The sequence below is a fragment of the Prosopis cineraria genome, unplaced genomic scaffold, assembly GCF_029017545.1.
Source record: "Prosopis cineraria cultivar Desert tree isolate PC_DT_omini unplaced genomic scaffold, ASM2901754v1 PC5, whole genome shotgun sequence".
In the NCBI taxonomy this organism is placed as follows: Eukaryota; Viridiplantae; Streptophyta; class Magnoliopsida; order Fabales; family Fabaceae; genus Prosopis; species Prosopis cineraria.
This window is the reverse complement of record NW_026555336.1, coordinates 28273199-28297177: the sequence shown is the minus strand read 5'-3', so window position 1 is coordinate 28297177 and position 23979 is coordinate 28273199. Positions and strand designations below refer to the sequence as shown.

At 28.8% G+C, this 23979-nt stretch overlaps 1 protein-coding gene across 4 annotated transcripts; it reads right to left on the bottom strand.

Annotated features, from left to right (window-relative positions):
* Positions 1 to 4887: 4887 nt before the first annotated feature.
* On the bottom strand, positions 4888 to 21051 carry LOC129311233 (protein DETOXIFICATION 12-like). Of its 4 annotated transcripts, none has more exons than XM_054953371.1 (7): positions 20619 to 21051; positions 13448 to 13992; positions 12601 to 12687; positions 12448 to 12504; positions 11606 to 11844; positions 10209 to 10414; positions 4888 to 5380 (listed from the first exon to the last, which is right to left on the bottom strand). In XM_054953371.1, the coding sequence occupies exons 1-7, from the start codon at positions 20910 to 20912 to the stop codon at positions 5336 to 5338; spliced, it is 1473 nt and encodes a 490-aa protein (XP_054809346.1). In that variant the 5' UTR covers positions 20913 to 21051; the 3' UTR covers positions 4888 to 5335. The 4 variants fall into 4 exon arrangements, with proteins under 4 accessions (XP_054809346.1, XP_054809345.1, XP_054809349.1 ...); XM_054953370.1 differs by lacking the exon at positions 4888 to 5380 and adding an exon at positions 9755 to 10042 and having other exon boundaries at positions 20619 to 21050; XM_054953374.1 differs by lacking the exons at positions 4888 to 5380; positions 20619 to 21051 and adding exons at positions 9755 to 10042; positions 14300 to 14526.
* Positions 21052 to 23979: the final 2928 nt, after the last annotated feature.

The window sequence follows — 23979 nt, the reverse complement described above, 5'->3', positions numbered from 1 at the left end:
CAAGTGAAGGCTCCCACAGGAGGCAAAAAAAAGAGGATACTACTAAGAATTTGAGAAGCTAGTTATTGTATAGTTATATTCTTTTAGTATTTGTATAACTAATTATATATATGTATATATATTATGCCATCTTACGACATGCATCATCTTTAGGGTCACTTGCATGAGATTATGATGTTTTGGTATATTTCGGTCTAAGATATTATAATTGTAATGGAAACTGTTGTAAAAAGCCAAAACACTAGTGCAAGCGTCATTATTATGTTGATTGTGTGATTATGAATGGCCATCAATTCATTGTATTGAATTATGCTCTTACCCTTTTATTAATGTTAAATCGGGGTTTAGATGGTCAATTTGTTTTTGATATGTATGTATTGGAATATAACTATTTTATTAGGTACTTTGAGGTCCGTGTGAATTGGTTTAAGTGGTCCCTAGGCTATTGGCATTTGGTTTGAGGTTTTATACACCTTTGGGCTGGTTTGAAATGAAAAAGTATCTTTTCACATTCGGGTATCCAATTTATAAACAACTAAGTATTTTGTTGTGAAACTTATGTCAATAGTTAGGTAGCTTAATTAGCTACATGTGGATACTTGAATAGCTCAAATTGGACGTCAGATGGTGAAACAACATGCTTTGTAAATTGGTCACGAAGTGTTGTCATGACAGTAGGGGTACGTTGCGACGCAAGACACAATGAGGGGCTTCCTCCTTTGTGCCATTTGTAGCTACAGGTATGATGACTTCTAAATATTTTAATTAATTTAATGGGATTTTTAATACAATTGAAAGTCATCTTGTGGAATTGATTAGCAAATATGTGAATAATTGGATAATTATTTGTAAGATTGAAGGTGAATAAAGTCCAAGGCAATTGTAGAAATTATTGGATCAATTATGGTATTAAATCTAGTTTATATTCATAGAGGTGGCCTAATTTATAGGCCCGAAGCTGATAATTTTGAAGCTCATAACAAATTAAATTTTACCCAGTGATGCTACAGCACCAATTTTGAATGTCGCGACATTAGACTAGCTTTTAGCAAAATGCACAACTTCACTTAATTTCAATTTTAAGAGTTTTTTAAGACCAATTTTTGCTCCACTTCATTTTGAACCAGCAGCTGCATGTTTAAGGATCACTTGGGGAGAATCTTGGGGAGCACTTCGGTCATGTAATTTGTGATAGAAATCATCCTTCCTAAGCTTTCTTTTCCCTTTTCTCTTCATTTGGATGTATATTCTTTTGAGTTTTGATATTTTTATGGCTATTAGTGGTTGATTTTACTTGACTTAGAGTAACTATGAACTTGTTAGTGGATTATAACTTGTTTTTACCCATTGGTTATGCTTAATGTTTATTTTGATTGCTCAATCTTGTATTTAATTGTCTATTTAACATTTGGCCACTATAAAATATGAATTTAGTGTTGGGGGGGTTTTTCCTTGAGAAAGGAAAATCTCATTTCAACCCTTAGATTGAGTAATATGAGATTATATTACTATCTAATTTGCAATTAGGATAGAAATATACTTAAGTTCTCCATACAATCAAATTAGAATGAATTGGAATTGAATTTTTGTCTTAGATAATTTTGTTAGAAATAATATAATTAATTTGAGAAAGGGTTATTTAAGGTTTGAAAGGCCCTTATAGCCACTAATACTCTAGATTAATAAAATTGGCATTAAAATTAATTAAGTGGGTAAAAGAATGATCTATGCAGTTAATAAGAGATTAATGACTTTAGGTTGTCTTGGATATTCGTAGTCGTTGGATTGAGAATCTCATTACATTTTTATTCATTTTTTAATTTTGGTTAATCAATTGATTCTAATTGGTTTTTCTTGATGTAAACAAAAGTGAAAACTTTATTGCCTAATTGCTATTTTGCTTAATTTCTTGTGAGATCGACCTTGATGCACTACTATATTACAAATTGACCCGTACACTTACGGTGAAACATTTTATATGCATCATATCTATCTCGCAGTGGATGGAGCAAATTAGACTATGTCCAATTTTCCCTCTCTTGATTTAGGTTTGCAACATTTTCTTTTGCCATGCTTCCGTGCTTCTTTTATGTATGTTTTAAAACTATTGTTGGAGCTCAAATAATTTTTAAAAAGGGTTTTTTTTCTCATAATCCCAAAGTTTATTACCTTGAATTTTAAACTCTTGTCTAGTGATAACGTAGTTTAAGGATATTTAATCATAATTATCATAATAGTATCGTGTGGTGTGTTTGGTAATGTCAAAATGGACATTACAAAGACCTTCGGTTACTAGGCATAGCTTAAACTAGCAAAGTGGAAATTTGAGCATATATATTTTTCTTTTCTTCGATTTGCTCAATTAATTTTTTTTCTTTTGTTTTTTTTTCTCAATCCATTTCTAAAGAGGTGCTAGCAACATTCAATTGAAAGTATATGAATTCAAAAATAAATATTATAATCATCCGTAGCTTGATCAACTATGGTTAACACCTTAATTGTGATTCAAAGAATTAGCCTAAAAACTTTTTCTACTTGATTAATGAGTGAACTACCATCCCTAAAGAAATAAAATTAAGTGTTTAAAGAGTAGCAGTTACCATATACTTGGTGGAAGGATGTACTCTAACATTTAATTAATGCAAAGTTATAAAAAAATTTTAAAAAATATTAGAGATATTTTTCACCACCAAACTATTTTTATAAACAATAATTTATATAATTATTTTTCATGGCAACATTTGTTGCCACTAAAAGTATATTTTTTTAAAAAATTAAATATAATTTTAAATTATATGAAACAATTTATAAAATTATTATTAAAATTTTTTATTATGAATTATTTTAAAAATTTAAAATTGAATAAAATCATTCAAAAGATATTTATGAAATTAGATTTCTTATTTTATATATAGAATGAGAAATAAATGATATATAGGATCAAGAAACAAAAGAAATAATAAGGAATATGTGTTAAGTTTAATAATTAAATTATTTTTTAATTCTCTATTATACATAATATTTTTTAGACATATTTATCTCATCTTTTTTTAAGAATGATCTTATTAAGCTAGTATTTTACTACATATATATATAGTAATATAAATTATTTTTTTTACAAAATTTCACATTTTAATAATAATTTTATGAAACATTAAATCTCAACCATTAAAAATAGATCCAATGGTTGAGATGAAAAGTGGAGAAAAAAATGAAGAGAGGGAGAAATGAAGAGAAGCCAGGTCCGCATGGTAGGGTGACATGGAGTGAGGCATCGATGATATGGCATAAGGAGGTGTGCATGTGATGGATGACGTGGAGTGAGGTGTCAATGACATGGCATGAAGAGGCCCGTCGTCAATGATGTGGCATAAGGAGGCGCACATGTAATAGATGACGTGGTAGAGTCTATGTTTGTTATCGCAAAAAACTATTAGCATGAGAATTTTGATGATAACCTTTTGGTGGTGAAAAGTCGGCACTAAAAACTTTTAGTGATACCTTTTTATTTTTTTTGGTAGTGATGGTAATGTCACTTTTATTGGATCACATAAATAATTTTTTTAAAGTTTCAACTTATGATTAATAATTCTTTTCATTTTCTTTATGTGATGGTTTAATAAGCACTAAAAACATTATTACTGGTTTAGCTGTTGCATTGAAACAGGTGTAAAATGGTAGAAGATAATTATGAGCTTCATTTTTCTGTTACAATTGTGCTGATTCTCATAGAATTGCAACTTTAGAAACCAATAAACTATTCTAAGTTAATCTTTTTTCTTTTAAATAATAAAACTTATTTCAAATGGTTCATTAATGTGCTTGATTTGAAGGATGACAATTTTAGTGATACCAAATTTAGTGTTTGACCAAGTTACAGGAATTACCAAACAATGGCCAGGGGAATGGTAAGAATCATAAGAACTAGCTATTCCTACCTATTTCAACCATGGAAGAAAAGAATTTTCATATATTAAGATAGAAGCATTTGACATTAGAATTTGTCATAATGCCAATAAAAGTCTAGTCAAAATATTACTTTCTCATTTGTGTTACTGATCAAACATTGTAATTTTACAATATTTGCTACAAATTATCAAAAAAAAATATTGTGAAGGATGAAAATTGATTTGTTGAATATTGATTTGCTTGTAGGTTGCAAGTAGTTGATTGAAGCAAAGCAAGCACCATCTTGCAAAAATTTGTCCTTTGAGCTATGCACAAAGTCATAAAGTGTCCATTAAAGTGTAAAGCAAACAATTTTCAAAAGCCAAAAGTTAAAAGTTGTCATATACAATACTAAATTGTAAAGCCAAAAGTCAAAATTTATCACGTACAATGCTGAATTATAAATTAGTGAAGTGTAAAGCAAGCTATACTCACAAGCCAAAAAAAAGTCCAATGTGCATTTTACTACTATGTATGAAGAAGAAATTATGTTATTAGTTAGGTTTGTAACATGTATAGCTTATGAAGAGGTTAAATTGTATAGAAAATGGTTTTGTTTATTAGAAGCAAATTGTATATGACATCTTTGAAATAAATAGTGTCATTTTTATGTACATTATACACATATGTTTTTCTATTCATTAACTTATGAGTAATTTGTCATGAGATCTAAGGCTTTAAGTGATGGAATTTCATTACATTGTACCTACATTTGCAAATGTTATTGGTTGATACAAAAACTATATTACGATGTATAACACTTAAGCATTAGTTGTCTATACTTATGTGTGATGTCAAGTCTAGGAAATGCTTGAATCTCATTTCTTCTAACATCATAAACAGCACCCGACTTTGCTTCCTTAGTCTAACACTTTAGAATATACTATTCAAGCATAACTCTTAAATCGTTTGACTCATATACTTTTAATGCATGGCAATATAATATCCCTATATTCTCAAATTTTTTACAAGGGCAAGAAATTTCATGTGTCAGGTTTGAACTAAACTCTCCATTCCCCTTTTTCATCAATCATATAGGTAGTATATAGGAGTAATGAATCTTTATTATCACAAGTAGATAACTCCACTAAGAATTGGAGATCCCATTATTCTTGGAACATCCTAAAGATAGTAGGGGTATACACTTGTTCAAGTTGGTGTAGGATAGGTGCACTTTGATTGACCATCTTAGGAATCTTCTGTCGAGATTCATACTCAAGTTCCACTTTCTTGTATTACTTCTTTGTTACAACTTTATCAAACCTTTTAAAGAATCGATTGATCTCCAATTTTGGTTTCGTACATCTCATCACATTAACAATCACACTTTTACTACTTGTGTGTTCATCATATCTAGCATGCTTGCATCTTTCACATAGAACGAAGCCTATGTCTCCTTGATATTATAAGTGGAATTCAACCATCCATTTTCCTAGATATAATAAGAAGATAATAATTAGAAGATAATAGTTAGCTCTATTCTTGTTCAAACTTGTCTACATCAACATAATTAAACATGCATTTCTTGAAATAAAAATCGTGACCATTCTTTCATCAGGATCCCAAGGTGTTTAACATCATTTTTCAATAAATGCCAACTACATAAATAATGTTTTGTGTCACTAAGAACTTCATGCAATGCTCTTGCCATATCTTGATCTTTGTCTATAAATACAATTTGAAACTTATTATTTTTATATGAGCATCCAAAAATGTTTCTAGTAACCACTTGAAAGATTCGATATTCTCATTGTATAATAGCGCTGCTCTAAAAATGACTACACTTCTATGATGATTGAACCCAAAAAAAGAGTGCAAGGGGTTGATGATTTTGATTTATGTTGTATGTTGTGTCCAATGATACAATCTCACCAAAGTGTGTACAATCTATTGACATAAGACCATTTGCCTAAAAAATACTAGCGATGTGTTGGTTTGGGTCTAATTGATATTTGTGATACAATGCTGGATTTTTTGCAATCCATTTTTGCAAATGCTGAAGCAGACATCCTACCTTTTCAAACTTCATATGTTTCTTTTTCTAGACTTTAAGTAATTATTTGCATTTTTCATTGTATACCTAAGATTTTCTTAACTACCAGCATATGTACTCATTACATCAAAAGTAGCCTTACGTTCAAGCCCAAATTCTTCTACAAGATCTATCTCATACACCTAAACTTTTGATAAATTTCTCTAAGATGTTAAGAAGCAAATTGTGTCTTTTGTATGAAGAGTGATTATGTTTTTCATCAAACATAGTATTTTTGAACTTTTGCCCAACAAGAGATACTACCATTTTTGTCTTATACTTGATCCTCATTTTTGTGGCATACCTATGGAAGAATATATTCTTTTTTAATTTTTTTTTCTCCAAACACCTTCCTTACAACATAAATGTCTATATGTGATAATATTAGACTTATCTTTTCTACTACTTGTAGAAGTACCTTTCTAACTCCAAATCAATTTCTTTTACCATATTCTCTCCAAAACTGCCATGACTCATCTAAATTTTCAAATTCCCTCCCTATTTTGGGTTCTAATTCATCCTCCACTTCAATGGTCCTTGCATAAAATAAAAGTACTATATATTTTTTTATAATGTTTATACAAATTTTCTAAAAAAAGAGATAACAAAACACCCACAAAATTCTTTCCTTGATCATTTCCTTTCTTTCATCTTGTTCTGTTATATTATATTATATTTTATATACATATATATATATATATTATATCTCATCCAATATTGCATTTTTATTTAGTTTTGTTAATTTCTTAAGCTATCTCAAATTTCAATTTAAAAAAAAAACAAGAAGATCCAGAGAGCTTGAGCATACTCAAAAAACCACCTCTATGATAAAGCTTACCAAAAAATGGTTAGAATGAAGACATGAGGTCCCTCCCTCCACTTAAGTTATAGAATGCTATGCATGAATCTTAAACTCAATGAAAGATGAAAAAAGGCACCAAAACATACACTCCTCCTCCTCCTGTTGATTTTATAAAATAGGGTCCAAGGCTTCAAACAAATTGAGGGAACCTAAATATCCTTATATTATTAAATTTTAATGAAAAAAAAATAATGAAAGGTTATGATTAACATGTGATGAATGGCCTAGATTTTTTCGCTTTAATGAAACAGTGCGTATGCATGATAAGCACCTATTGAACATGAACTCAACTTGAAAACTTGCTCATGTTGGTGTAATAGAGCAACTAGATTAGACAATATATTAGAGGGTAACTAAAAAGAAGTCAAAGATGCCATATCAGAACATATATTATAACTAAGAAGAAAGCAATCATGGATTAGCGGGCAAAAATATTCATCAACTTTTTCTTCAAGAGTACCTATTATCTTAAGTGAAAGACAGTACAAGAGTGCCCATAACATTAATGAAGTGGGTGCAAAAGTGCCCACCCTATTTAATTTGGATTATGTCCATTAATGTTGATAGTTAAAAAAAGAAGAAGCAAACATAAGGTGTAAAAATACCCATAAACTTTTTTTCTAGGAGCTTTTGGTATCTTAAAGTCAACAATGGTACATGGCTACTTATTAATTTTATAAAATAGGTTAACTTTCCCCAGATGGGCTTAGTTCGAATAACCTAATTCTTTTTTATAATTAATAAAATAAAACTAAAATTAGATAAAAATTGAAAAATCTTAATTTTTTAGATAAAAATTAAATTTGACTAAATAAATAAACTAATATAATATTTTATAATTTAGGTATTTAGGCCAGCTCCAATAAGCTTGAAAGCCTAATTTGTTAGGGTTGAGTTTGGCTATATAGCTTCTTTTATAAAGTTAATGAGCACCCATAGACCATTATTGATTTAAGGTACCATAAGCTCCCAAGTAAAAAGTTTATGTGTATTTTTGCCCTTTATGTTTGCTTTCTTTTTTTTTAATGGTCAACATTAATGGACATTACTCAAATTTAATGATTTGGGCATTTTTGCACCTACTTCATCAACATTATGGGCACTCTTGCACTATCCTTCATCTCAAGATACTGGATACCCTAGAGAAAAAGTTCATGCATGTTTTTTCCTTTAACCCAACAATCATTGATAGACTTTGTAACATACGCCAAACAAGCAATGCAATTTTTGTAACCATGCATGCTAGTTGAGGAGAAGCATAGTGACATCCTTGTAACATGACATATTAAAATTAACAAGAAAATTCAGAATGTAGTAGTTAATTCTATAATTAGCAAATGATAACCAAGAGTGGCTAACCACCTTGACCCAATGACTAAATTAAATCCCACTTTTACTAACATATAAGCATCATCATCCAAAGTAATAGACCGGCCTTGGATAGTAGGAAATATCACACACAAAACTATCACCTTTAATTTCAAAACCATCACTAATCTGCACACGAAGAGGAAAGGGCTGAGAATCAAAGGTAATTTGAAATAGTACATAATATGTGCATGAATCAAATAATCAAAGGCACCCCCATCCACAAGATAATGAACTTGTATGCCACTGATGATTCATGTAAACCAAATGGTACAATTGCCACTTGACCCTTGGAAAGTCTAGAGAGAGAGATTGTGAAGAGTAGTTGTACTTGCATTCTCTCCCATAAGCTCAAGAATTGCTTCATCAACAATCCAAAAGAGAATCATCATCCAAACCCTCAATGTGATTAGCCAAAGTCATAAAATCCTAGTAGTATGACTTGAATAAGTCTAGCTACATGAGTTTAAAAAGCTTGGCATGAAGGCATTCATATTGAGAAGGACCATAATGATCCTTGAATGCATTAACAAGGTCCACCCACCCATAAACCTCATGATTTGTATCCTAGAAACATCTTAAACTAGGGAACAATAAGACCATCAAAATGAAAGCAATAAATCAAAGATGGTAATTAAAGGTGTCACAATAATAGAAAAATTGCTCAGCCTTGAAAATTTAAAAAACCATCAAACCGAAAAAAAAAATCCAACTTGACTTAGTAGAAAGGTTGGTGAGGTTGAGAAGGATGAAGAACCACTACCAATAAAAGGAGAAATGAATTGACAAAAATGGTTAAAACGATGAATGAATGATTCCAACTTTAGAATAAGAGAGTGTATTAAAAGATTCAACATTATAATGATTCCAACTTGTAATGCAAATAAGAATCAAATGCAACAATTTGATGAATTTACTATACTCAATCATTGTCCTAACATTACAATGATTATCCTATACTCAAGAAAGCAAATAACAGAAAGGGAATTCAGTAAGAAATAATAAGAGAGAGAGAGAGATAGAGAGAGAGAGAGAGAGTCAAAGGGATATATTTTTGCATGAGATTTTCCACACCCTTTTCCTCTATATTAGTACACTATAATATTTGGCACACAAAAAAATGTTTTCTATAAAGAAAAAGAACAAGATATCCAAAAAAAAAATGAGATAAGTGCATTTTTCATTTCCTTTCAAGGAAGCTCTTTTTTTGTTATTAAACATTGTAAATACCTCTATTTTCCCTTACTTTTCACGTTCTTTCCTTGGCCTTTTCATTGCTCCACAATGGCCTATTATCTAATGGGCCCTTCTCATGTGGCCCAATATCTACTTTACTAGGTCTAACATATGTAGTAGGCTTTGTAACCCCATGATAGTATTTATTATTTAAGAAAAAAATAATTTACTACTAACCATCAATTTTCTATTCTATTATAGAGAATGGTACGAAGATACAATGATAAGGAAAAACTCAAGAAAGGGTCCAAAGAAAAAAACACACACATTCATGCATGTATATATAAATATATACGGGGAGAGAGAGATTTGGTATTAGGATTTTCTAAATTTAAAATACTTTAAATGATACAAAAGATGAGAATGTGCATAAATCCATTCATTCTATTTTTTGTCATTCTCTCTTATAGCTTTACCTCTCTTATTTTATGGATACTTTAAAAATTTTCTAAGTTTGGAAAGTCCAAATCAAAACTAGCACTAACAAGTCACTCATGGGCTAAAATTGTCCTCAATGGTTCTACATTCATGTCTTATATGAGTCCACTGTTTGCTAAGACTTGTTCATCATATAGCCTCCTTCTCGCATTGTTTGCCTACATTCATAAATACCACCAAAACCAGTTAAGTCCTTCATACTCTACTCAATTTGAAACCTATTGGAGATGGTGACAAAGTTAAATCATTTTCATTTTAACTCTCTTTTTTTGAATAAGTGGGTATCAAAAATGAAAAGCAACAAACAAAATACTCTTACATTACCTGTTGTTCCCAATTTATACGGCATGTTATGATGGAAAGTAGAATAGTTTGCACAAAAGAGCCAAATTGAAGGCCAATCCAAAGGCCTTTTCCTCGCAATTTTGCCCAAAAACTCAATGCAGCAGCCATTGGAATCCCACATAAATAAAAAGCTCCTAAGTTGATGTAAGCCCCTATGTGCTGCCATCCACAACCTCTAGCAATCCCTGTTCCATAGTTTAATATTTAGAGTTTGATTCTAACAAGGATTAAATGGCAAATTGGCCCATAAACTAGAGATTCAAAAATGCTTGGGAATCTAAACTCATTTTTGGCACAATGTTCCCCTTTAATTTTTAAAAATGATATAATGTTAATTCAACCATTAATAAAAATTAACTTTGACTGTTATTAACTACAAAATGACCTCAAAAAGTATATAAAATGATAAAAAAATTACAGAAAATGACTCAAAAATTACAAATAAGGGCAAACAATTACAACAAATGATCAAGAGAATTTTATTGGTTTAAGGTCTTTTTTTTTATATAATTTTTAGTCAACAAATAGTCAAAGTTAATATTTATTAACAGTAAGGATTGTATTGCACCATTTTAAAATGTTAAAAGAAAACATTACACTAAAATGAGTTCAGGATCTAAGATACTCCTAAACTTAAAGTTTAGGCTGATTTGCCATCCACAACCTCTAGCAATTCCTAGTCCATAGTTTAATGTTTAGAGATTAATTTTCACAAGAATTTAATGATAAATTGGCCCCTAAACTATATGTACATAGCATTTAGAACTTTAAACTTATTTTTTGTACAATGTTTCCTTTCAATTTCTTTTTAAAACAGTGCAATGTTATCCCTATTATTAACAAAATTTAATTTTGATCATTAATTCACCTAAAAATGATGGAAAATAACCTAAAAATTACATAAAAGGACCAAAAAAAGACTCAAAAAATTACAGAAAAAGACCAAAAAAAATTTATTGGTCCTTGCAGTCAAAAAAATTTTATCAGTCCTTTTTCTATAACTTTTTGATTAATTAATGGTCAAAGTTAACATTTGTTAATAGCAAGGGTCATATTGCAACATTTATAAATGTTGAAGGGGAACATTGCATCAAAAATAAGTTGAGTCCCAAACACTCTTAGATCTATACAATTTAAAAGCTTATTTGCCATATAATCCTTCTAACAACATGATGGTGGTCAATTTTAGTAGGGAGTGGAAAAAAGTTTCACATTAAATAGAATTCGACTAAGGAGAAGATACATAAGTAAAAACTAAAGACCTTCAAAATTAATATTATTTCTTTTAGGTCACGTCAAACCCACTTATATGCTTTTATTGTTGTCTTAAGCCTAACACAATGTTACATGAATATATCTGGATAATTCAAATTTACCTGAGAGAACACCTTGTATGCTATCGAAGATAACAGAGAGACAAAGTAGAGGAACCATGAAAGTGACATAGTCAACAACCTCCTTCTCATTGCTGAAAGTGTAACCATAAACATGGCGACATGCAAAAAGTGTTGTGCTTGCAAATATTGTCTCCAACACTGCAATAGACACTGTAACTACTGTAGATACTCGTGCAGCATCTGGATTCCCAGCTCCTAATTCATTTGAAATCCTAGTGCTATATATACACATATATTTATGAATGAAAAATACATAGGTTAAATAGTAGTTGACATGCATGCAGAAAGATACATTAATATAAATATATATTTCTAAGACTAAAATCTACAAAATTCTCTTAAATTTTGAGGGAGTTGCATGGAACCCCTCATGTTTTAAATTTTAAAATTAACCTCCTAACTTTTTTTTTAACTAAAAACTCCCCTACATTACTTTCTAGTTCTTATTAATAGAATTTGCCATGTCATATTAAAAAAAAAGAAATATAGAAGTTTATGTAGAATCCAATGAAAACTAATAATAGCTTTATAAAAAATTATCCATATTTTTTTATATTATTATTAACTTATATTGGATGCCACATAAGCTGTTGGGTGTCATTTTTTAATAAGACATAACAACTTCCATTAGTAAAACAACTAAAATTAAAATAATAGTAGGAGAGTCTGTTGTAAAAAAAAAAAGATTGAGGAGGTTAATTTTAAACCTTTTAAACGTTATGAGAGTTTTGTGCATCTATCTCCAAGTTTAAAAGATTTTTTTATATTTTAACCTATTTCTAAATATATACACAGGTGTTGTTTTTGTATGTCTTTGTTACCTTGCTGCTGCGCCAATTCCATAGGGAATACAATAGAGTGTTGAAATAGTGTTGAGACTGTAGAAGACAACATTAAAACATTAGGGTTTTGAAAAATTGGAGATATATCACACATGAGCGCAAAACCTTAAAGAGTTGTTTTCTAAAGCATACCATATAGATAGAACTGAAGTTTCAAGTTGTGGATTTGGTAATAGTCCAGACAGCAAAATCATCACCTCAAATGACCACCACTCTAAGCTGAAATCATTAACTTCTAATCAATTAACTATAGATCATATAGTTAAAACAACAAAAGACAAGGTACTTTAAAGTTGAAGTCAAGAGAAATTTTTGTATAGACCTAGTGCACTATATCATTTATGCTCTATCCAATAAAATTATACTAGTTCAATCAAATAAAATTTTATGTGTCATTATTTTTAATAATTTTATTTTTTAGAATAGAGTGTCTCTTTAATTTCTTATCTTTTTTTTCTATATTATCATCAATGATAGAATCCATTTATATTTACAATCATCTAATATGACATATTTATATTAGACAAAGCATAAATAATGTGATACACTAAATTTATGTAAGAATTTCTCTAAAATAATCTTCATTTCATCAATAGGGACATACCCATTAATGACCGTGAGGCACAAGTCCTCTCTGAAACTTTATTTTTGCCTAACACTACATGTATATGATGTATATTAATTGCCCTCATTTTTTAATAATATTTCTTTTAACGCCATTCAACTTTTTATATATTTATTACACACACATGCATGTATATCTTTATTTCACCATTTAGTCATTTATCATTCTACTTTACTAGCTAGATAAACCTATTTTCTATCTATGGAAATAAAACTCTTGCCAAATATACACATGATATATTTTCCCATAGAGTCTAAATTTTTTGGGTGTATGCTAAAATCTTTCGGAGTTATTTTTGATTAAATTCACAATTAAATTATGCTTGAAGAAAGAGGAAGAGAAAGATGAAATTACCATATCATGATTGCAGAAGGGATAGCAAACCTAAAAAACTCCCTCATAGCTTTAAAAAGCTCCATAGAAATAGGAGCTCTGGTCTTAGCACAAGTAGAAGAAAATCTCATATATAACCAAAGAATGATCACATTTTCCCAAACTGAAATACCAAGGGCCAATGCAGCACCAACATTGTGAAGCCCAGACTTGAACACCAGAACCCAACAAAGAGGCACATGAAGAACAAGAGAAGCACAAGAGCTCACAAGCATTGGAAGAATCAGGCTTTGCATTTGGTAATACCTAACCAGAGGTTGTAGAAATGCAAATCCAAAAAGTGAAGGAATAAGCCAGATTGTGAACTTGCCTGCTTCATGTGAGATCAGAGGATCTTGGCCTATGAAGACCAAGATCTTTTCCATGTAGATCCAAATGAGAGAGAGTGGGAGAGAAACTAGTATGAGAGAGAATATGGCGGTGTATGTTAGTGTTCCAAGCTTCTGATATTGCTGAGCTCCATAAGCTTGTCCACCCACAGTTTCTAGTCCACCTGCCAATCCCATCTGTTGCACACAAGTACAATCAATGATCTAACTTTGGGACGATATACAAGTGGATATGCATGTATGATGTGTGTATATAAAAGGGTTAAAGACCAAATTTATCCTTAAATTATTTTTCAATGAGCATCTGGTATCTTATGTAGCACTATAGGGTGGCACAAAATAACTTATGAAGTATTCAAATCATAGCACTAAACACTTACCGTTAATATTTAACAAACGGATGTTTATTCATTATTATGGGTCCTACATGAATTTAACATGTGGCATTAGCTTCATCAAACCCTGTCTCCTCTGTCTCTCCTACCTCTTAGGATACCACCATGGCTGAGGTTTTTCTTCAGGTCTGATGAACCATCAACCAAGTGTTCACCGCCAGAGCTGCCACGACATTCTCCTTCTTAAACAGAATCCGATCAAGGACGTGCCTTTTCTTCCATGCAAGCCATCCACCATTGGTTTTCATAAAGTCCATACGGTCAGTATCATCACCACATGTGCTCACCACGTGCATACAAGCCGTCGACCACCCGCCAGAGCCGCCAGAGCTGTTCGCTGAGTGCATGACATACAAGTTGTCAACAAGTGCCTTCGCTTCCCTTCTGGTACACAGTCTTTCTCTCTCCCTGTATGCATTCTGGACCAAGCCTAAGAGGCAGGAATCGATCTTTCGTTCTCATGCAAAGCAAGTTCGTGTTTAGCTCTACTTTAAAGATAGAAAATAGAGATTGACAGTACTAACTGCTTCCTCTACTGTATCAAATGTCCAAAGCCACAACTACCTTCAATTGTTGTTTCCAAACACACGAATTAACACGTGCGCGCGCGCATATAAACTATATGTGTGATACATGTGGTGTGGGAGGGTTGGAATGCAAGCTAGGAAGCAAGAGATTGTGAAGTATGTGAAGATGGTGATAGAAGGTGATAAGACAACATCGTCAAGGAGGAGCCAAGAAGGAAGGAATAAGAGTACTGGTTTTGGGCAGACAAAGAGAGGAGGAAGAAGATGATGCGCATATGGACAGAGGGAGAGAGGGGGAGGAAGATGAGAAACATGTTCCTAATTTAGAATGGCGCACAATTCATAACAAAGCAATGGACGTTGGTTAAAAATTGATGGTAAGTGATGGGCACTCCAATTTAAATGGTTGATGAATTATTTTGCACTACCCTATATTATAAGATACCAAATGCTCCACGGAATAGAGTTAAAATGCAAATTTAGCCTTTAACTCTAAATAAAAATACAAAGACGCACGTGTGCGCTAACTTTGGTTGGGGTATATGATTCTGATCTTGATGGACCTTATGTTCTAAAACATGGTAAAGAGAATAACTATTTCCTATATGACATAAACCAATAGTAAAGATTCAAGCATTATTGAGTAATAGTTGGAAATAATTCTGGATTAACTTTTAGTTTCTAAACTTTTTTTCAGTTATCAATTTAGTCCTCTAACTTTGACTTAATACCATTCAGTTCTTATAATTTATTGAGTTAAAAAAAAATGCAAGAACTGAATTATATTGAATCAAAAAATTATATTAATTGAATTGTTTCAAATCAAAAAACAAAAAGAGCATAATTGTTTCGAGTTTGGTTCATGGTTTGAATTAATAATTGAGAATAAATTCATCAAATAAAAATTATACTTCTTAATTAATTCTCATATTTTGATTTTTTCCCCCATAAAATTTGAACACTGAACTCTCAACGAATATCAAATTCTTTCCATTTGATCCAAATGTTCAATTGATTTTCTTAGCATAATAACATTATTTATTTATGCGATGTGTAACTCCCAAGTATTATTTTCTAATCCTCAAAAAATTCCTGTGCGCGTGTTTCTGTGTATGTTTTTGGAGATTTGATCTAAATTATACATAACTATTCTTAAGAGTTAAATGATAATTTTACTCTTAGACTATATGTTTATAAGTATCTATGACTATAAACCTTTTTTGGTGAAATATGTTCAACAATTAAAAATGGCACAATATTGCTTATGTTGTTAACAAAAGTTAACATTGATTGTTAGTTGACCAGAAAATTATAAAAAAAACTTTAAAAATTATTTTAAAAAATGACCTAGGAAAACTATAAATAAGCTAGTTCTCCTTAAAAAATTTATAGCTAGTGTAAAAATAAATTTACTTTTAAATTATAGATACATTAGTTAAGTTGTAAATTTTGGAGAATTTATAAATTTTAAAACATGATTTGTAAATTGTAAGTGAAGATTGTAATATATTAAAGTATTAATATTTCAATAAGATTTTATTAAACGAATATAATATTTTAACTTACTTATGGGTATTGTTGCTAGCCATGGGCAATCTAATAATCACTCTGTACCGATTAAAGTGGTTGATTAAAATAATATTTTTGTTATTTACATTAGTAAAATAATATTAGTCTCTTAAATTTATTTATAATTTAGGAGACTTATATAATTAATTTTCTTATAAAGTACTCGTAATTTTCTGGGTTGCTTTGTAATTTTGATATCTTTTTATAATTTTTGACTCACCTTGAAGGTCAAAGTTAATCATTATTAATAGTCAAAGTAACATTATACTGTTTTATAGTAGAATATTGTACTAAAACAAGCTTAGTATCTTAAACACTGTAAAATATAATTTAAAGATAAAATTATCATTTAATCCAAATGTTTTTTTTTTTTTATGAATCTAATACGAACAACCACAAGGCCACGTACCTACAAAGTATGGTGACCCTTCCATCAAAGAGAAGAGTAACATACACATACACATACACACATAGTCACCTACTCTTTCATTATATAGGATATAGATCCCACAATCTCGATTTTGTTTTAAAGGAATGTGAAGTGCCATTAAACCATAACTCTCTGACAATTGTAAATAAAAGGAGTTCAAGTAAATAACCATAATCTTTTTATGGTATTATATAGTTTACTTCTCATAACAAAATTTATTCATGGGAAAAAGTGCAGTCCTAACTGATAAGGGCCTGCTTTAGCAAGATATAGAACCAAAAAAAAAAAAGATCTTAAAATTAATGAGATGTCATTTTACTAATTTTGTCCTATTTATTTTTAAGGTAGTAAATAATTGATTTTAAGAGCTAGTTTACATTTTTTCGACATCTCAAGTATGACCAACAATACAGATAGCCACACGAAATTTATTTTATGGTTAGAATTGGAGGAACGGTTTTCTTGTTGGTTTCATATGCAAGCATGCATGTGGTCCAAGGAATAGAGAGAATTTAAAATAATTGATCAAATCTTTTATTCAAATGAACTACGTTTCTATTAAGATTATCTAACCCTAACATTAACGAGGGACAAAATATTAATAAAAATCAATTAGTTGTGTTTTCTTAAGAATATATATTATCATTAATTATTCAAGAATGAAGCTAACGAAATTCAGACCTCCAAAATGCAAACATATTTCATTTTAGTCAAAAATCTTCTAACTAATCTAATTAATTAGTCTTTCGGCAAAAAAAAGAAAATCTAATTAATCAGTCAATAGGTTACTTTAATTTAATCGAATTGAATCAAATAATTTTAAATTAGATAGATTTTATTTCATGCACCCTAGTTTCCCATCAAATAAATTGTATCACGTTAATAAAATGATGTGCACAATTAAAAATAATTTATTAGACATAAAGAAATCTCACATCTATTAATTGAAAAATATATAAAGTTTGAGATTTGTCCAATTAAATGTTTAAGTTATTTTGGTAAAGTAAACTTTTGTTAAGTACACTTAATATAAAAAAATTTAATATGGTATCAAGAATTATTCAATCTAGGGACACAAGAAAAAAATAAAGAAAAAAGATACAAAAGGTTAAAAAACAATAGAAAAGAGAAAAAAAAAAAAAAAAGAAGAGAAAATAAAGAAATTTAAGATAATTAAAGAGAGAGAAAAAATTATGGACTTGAGGAATTGCAGCTGCCGAGACTACATAAAAGTACAAGCTTCGATAAAAAGAGAAAAAAAATAGAAAGAATATTAAATATAAATAAATCTCACATTTAATAAAGAGAAAATATATTTGAAATATATAAAAAAGGAATCTCATATCTAATAATTAAAAATAAATTAGAAATACAAAAAATTTGGAATATGTCTATATAAATGGCTTAAATTATTTTAACATAATTATCTACTCTCTCCGTTTAAAAATATAAGAAATTTTTTTAAAGTTTGGATGTTAAAAAAAATGTAAAGTATTTTTTATGTTTTAAAGTGTAATCATTATTTTTTTTTAAATGCTCCTAATGAATAAATTACTTTATATTTATTTTAGAGTAAAATCATATTAAATAGAGATAAATATAAAAAATAATATTAATTTAAAGATAAATAACTACTTCATTTGAAATGAAATTCATTTAAAAATATAAATAGGGAGCATCAATTAATTTTGATTAAAAAAGTTTTATCTACGAACGGAGAATTTAAATAATAAGAAGTTAAAGCATCTATCTAAAGTTGGAGAAATTATATATTAATTATTAGTACTCTATATTTAACTAATTATTATATATACAATCATTTACATATTGCGCGCCAACTATATCATATATACCACAAAAGCCAATTCGCATTAATTAACAAACACAACTTTTTTGACATGACAAAGACAACAATCAAACAAGCTCCTCATTTACAAAAGTTGACTTAACACGCAATTTGCATGCTTGCTTTCCACGTAGGTTTACTTTTGCTTTTTTTTTTTTCTTCTTTTTCTAATCTAATTGATGTCAAATTGTTTGAGTTGGTCACAATGGGTAATACAAATAAGATACATGTAATTAAAAATTAAGTGTTCTCCAAAAATTACATAACTGATTTTCTTAGTGCATTCCCATACAAATCATTCTGACGTAGTAAAGCTGAGCTAGGGTCATAAAAGGTATATTATTCTGAATTTTTTATTACACTCTTAGGTTTTTTAAGCTTCATTATTAATTTGGTCTCTTCAGTTCTTTAACTTTTTTTGGCCAGAATCTTCAGTTCTTGCCTTAAATTCTACTTAATTTTCAAAATTTATAATTAATTCTATAAAAATTAAATTAATTTAGCTTGACTCATGAAGCCATAGATATCCTTTTCACGAGAAATTCGAACAAAAAGTTTTTATGAGAGTGTGAAGAAAATGAAGAGAAAAGTATAATAGTCATGGGCCACATCCCCCAACTACTCCAAGAGCAAAACAAACCAATGGAAAACATCTGTATATTTGTGGAGTTAAATCTTTTACCGTTCAAAATTTGTTATTAAATATAAAATTATAAAAAACAACTAAATTTAAACTACTAAAACAGTAAAACTTGATCTAATAAATTTTTTAAAATTATATTGCAAAGTATAAAAAATAAATAATTATAGTCCCTTTAACTTTATATATTCTCTCCGTTAAAAAATGTAAGGAATTTTAATTAAATCTTACTCTTCAGTAAAGTAATTATTTACTTTCTAACTAACTATATCTTTTTATATTTATCCCTATAAAATACCCTATAATAAATATAAAGTTATTAATCAATAGGAACACTTTTGAAAAAAGAGCAATAATTATACTTTAAAAGGCTAAAAATATCTCATATTTTTAATATTTAATTCTTCAAAAAATATCTTACATTTTTAAATGGAAAAAGTAAGGTTTAAATTTTATTCCTTAATTTTATGAAGTATACTTTCAATTATTTAACTTTAACACTGTTAGTTTCAAATGATTATTTTTTGTGCATGCTAAAAAAATAAAACTAATAAGATAATATTTGAAAATATCTTATCAATATTTAAAAATTTAATGTAAATAATTTTTGTGATGAAACTAGCGATATTATAATTAAAGAAATGAACATACACTTTTATAAAATTAAGAGATTAAAATGAAACTTTATGTAAAGTTAAATAATTAAAAGTATAGTTGAGTCATATATATATATATACACACACATTAATATTAATAATGTTTTAAAATATTAGATCTTGATTATTGACCATTCAATATTTAATCTAATGATTAAAATTAATGTGTAATGGAAGAATAAGTAAATAGAAAGAAATTAAAACAAATCAAGCAATAAAATAAATCTTAACCAACCAGAGCAAGTGGTATGAAACTCAACAGTCCTTATATAAGAAGTCATTATTGTGCGTTTCTTTAAGATTTTATATTGTGATTGATGATTAACCACGTCTACAGCTAAACTTTCATTCACATCCAACGTCCCCACAAATATGCTACATAATATCTCTACTGTTGTTTTTATTTGGCAAATGATGAACTGTCAGAAATTTAAATAAAAAAATTTAAATATTTCTTTGATATACTTTATATACTTTCAGCTAATCAAATTAAAATAAATAAACTTTAAAATATTATAGAGTAAATAATATTTCAAAAGATCCACATATTTTAATTTAATTAAAACAAACATCTTAAATATATTCAGATAAATACATAATTTTTTATTTTAAATAATAATATTAGAATTTTGCTAAAATAATAATAATAATATTGGATATTTCTAGAATTAAATGGTTTCAAAATTTAACACTCTAGAAAGAGAAAATCTAGATGAAGTTAATGAGAATAAATAACTTACCAGAAAGCTGAAACCAGTGACGCTGGAGAGAGAGAGAGCTAAGGTCGCGCTAGAGAGATAAAGCTCACCCAAGTGACCAACCATCATGAGCGAAACAACCTGCAAAATAAATTGAGCAGAAAGAACAGGAATCATAGGTCCGGCGATATAAACGATGATCTTCAATTCTTGCTTGAAAGCTCGCCATGTGATGAAGCTCGGTTTAGTATTTTTATGATGATCATCAGTAGTCTCGTCCGTTCTTTCTATTTCCAGCACTCTCTGGTTCGGTCTTGATAGCGTCTCTTCCGTCATGTGGTCTCTCTCTGTCTCAGATCTTTCCTCAGAGTATTTTAATGGCGAAAAAAAAAAAAAAACAGATGCAGTGAGAAAGAAAGAAAGAGATGGAAAGAGGGAAAGAGTGATTCAACTCTTTGTTTCTCTCGCTTTGTCCGGCTGGCACATGGGAAATTTATAGAAGAATCAGTGGTGGAGACACATTCATTATCCTCTCACATGGGAAAAATTATATATGTTGCATGTAAAATTTACAGCCTTGCAACCAATTCAAATTTAAAGCTTATACCAACCTACTCAATATATTTTTAATAAAAAAAACTCAATATTTTTTAAATAAAAATATATATAATTTTACTCATGCTATTATATTTTTACCTAATATAATTATTTTATTAATTATTAATTTTTAAATTATATTATAGTATAATTTATTACATCCTTGACTCAAGATCTTAACTCCATCATTAAGAAGAATAATAACTTAAGTCGTGTAGTTTCTATTGGACGATGACATAATGTTAACAAATAATTGATTTAAATTGTTAAATTAACTAAATTATATATCAATTATAATCATTGAATTTTATTAACATTAAAAAATTATTAAATTATATTTTTCTCAAAAATATTCAAAACAACCCTCAACACAATCATCTTCAAGTATGTTGAAATTTGAGATTTAATTTTTTTAAGTATGATAAGACAATTTTTAAAATCAATGGAGTAAATTGAATGGTTATCATCATGTTATATAAGCTATTCATTGAGTGGGTGGGATTTATATTCCTCATTGAATCTAAATCCAAAAAGAACTAATGCCTCCGTCTTCAATTAAGGCATCTTTTAGAAATTTTTCTTAGTCATCTTATAAAACTTAAAGAAGTATTAATGAGTTACTCTCTCTATCCCTATATGTAAGATATTTTTAACCATCATGCATGTCAATAAAAGTTTATTATTCAATTAAAATCTCATTAAATCAAAGTAATTTTTTAGTTTTGCCCCAAATAATATCAATTAATATCATCATGATGTTGAATAAAGCATATAATTAATATCTCTTCTTCTTCTTTTTTCAAGATAAGGCAAAATTTTTTAAGCACTTAAAAATATCATGACACCCTTATATTTAGAGATAAAATAAGTTTATATAAAATAGCTTATATATCAAGACAAAGGAAGTATTTCCAAAAATGCCTAAATTCCCAATTGATTTATTTGGGTGGCATGTTTTATTTTAAAATTTAAAGACGAAGTTAATAATATTTTTTTAATACAAAAAGTTAATAATTTTAATTAAAGGTAATTTGGGATTTCTAAATTTTTTTTGAAAAATAGAATGTTAATTAATTTAATCATGTTTCTTAATTCACCTAATTTAATTAAAAATACCTTATAAATAAGATTAAAGAGATTATAAAAAAAATATACCATATATATGCGACTTAGGTGGTAGTGGTACACCATAAACATAATTATACGATTTTTTTTCGAAAATAGAAAATTTGTATAAATACTATTTTAAGTAAATTCTATTAATTTATATTTGTACACTATATGTTATATTTTTTTTTACTAAATTTGAAAATCACATATAAATCTTAGACAAAAAAATCACATATAATTATTATTTTTAAAATTTATATGTTATATATTTATTACAAATAAATCTACAAAAATATGTTAAAAATATACTTTTTATTCATTCTTCATATTTATTTTTAAAGTAACATGTTTAAACAAATGATTTTTCTTTAATTATTTAAAAACATATATATCTTTAAAAATCACTCATTTTAAATATGAATAAAAATATATAAGAACTATACATACATACGTACATACATATATACTTTTTTTAAATAAATTTGGCTCCCATTATTTGAACTCTGGTCCGCCCCTCTTAATTAGGGGCTTTACATATTGGTGGGTCAATTTGTATATGTTGTAGTAGCCTTCCTACGCTGCTTTCTTTCTTTTTTTTTTTTAATTGTTTTTCAATTAATCACAATATACTTCAAAATTATTGCATAATTTGATTAACATTTCAACAATAGAAAAATTAAAATATATGGTGGAAGTGGTGGAGACAAGTATAGTGACAAAAATGTACAGCATTAGACCATTACTTTAAAACCTTTATGATGTGGGCCAAATGGTGGAAGTGAACTGTGCAAAGAAGTCTGGTAACGGGCTTCAAAATTGTGACTTCATGCATGAAGATCAAAGCTCGATTATGGGCATTGCTACCATAATTTAAAGATTAATTTACTACATATTCCTTCTAACAACACGATGGTGGTCAATTGTTAGTTAATTGAGAGTGCAAAATAAGTTTCATATTAAATAAAATTAGATTGAGGAGAAGATACATAAATAATAATTAAAAACCTTTAACTTTACTATTATTTCTTTTATGTCACGTCAAGCCTACTTATATGCTTTCATTATTATCTCAAGCCTAACACAATGTTCTATGAATATATCTCGATAATTCTAATCTACCTGAGAAAATACCTTGTGTGCTGTCGAGGATAATAGAGAGACAAAGCAGCGGAGTCATAAAAGTGACATAGTCAGTAACCTCTTTCTCATTGCTAAAAGTGTAACCATAAACATGGCAACATTGAAAAAGTATTGTACTTACAGATGTTGTGTCCAACATTACAATATACGTTGTAACCACTATATATACCCATGCAGCATGTAATATCTCCTTGACATTATCAATAATCACGACATAATCATAGCATATAATGGTAATTAGGAGCTATTGATCACTCCTAAGTTTACTGTAAATAGAGAAGGGTTAAATCAATTAAACATTTAAAAATAATTTAAAACTCATTTGGGAGACCACAAAACTCTTCTAATAAATAGTTTGATTTTAAACTTAATGATTTTTGAAAATATGGGAAGCATGGAAAAGTTTGGGGAGCAAAACACATGAAAATAGGCCCAAAAATGTCATTTTTAGCTTGTTCCGACACATGCCACGGCACATGGTCCATTCATCATAGCATATGGCACAAAAAGGGCAATTTGGCCTCTATGCCTTATGTCGCAGCTTGTGTACAAGATG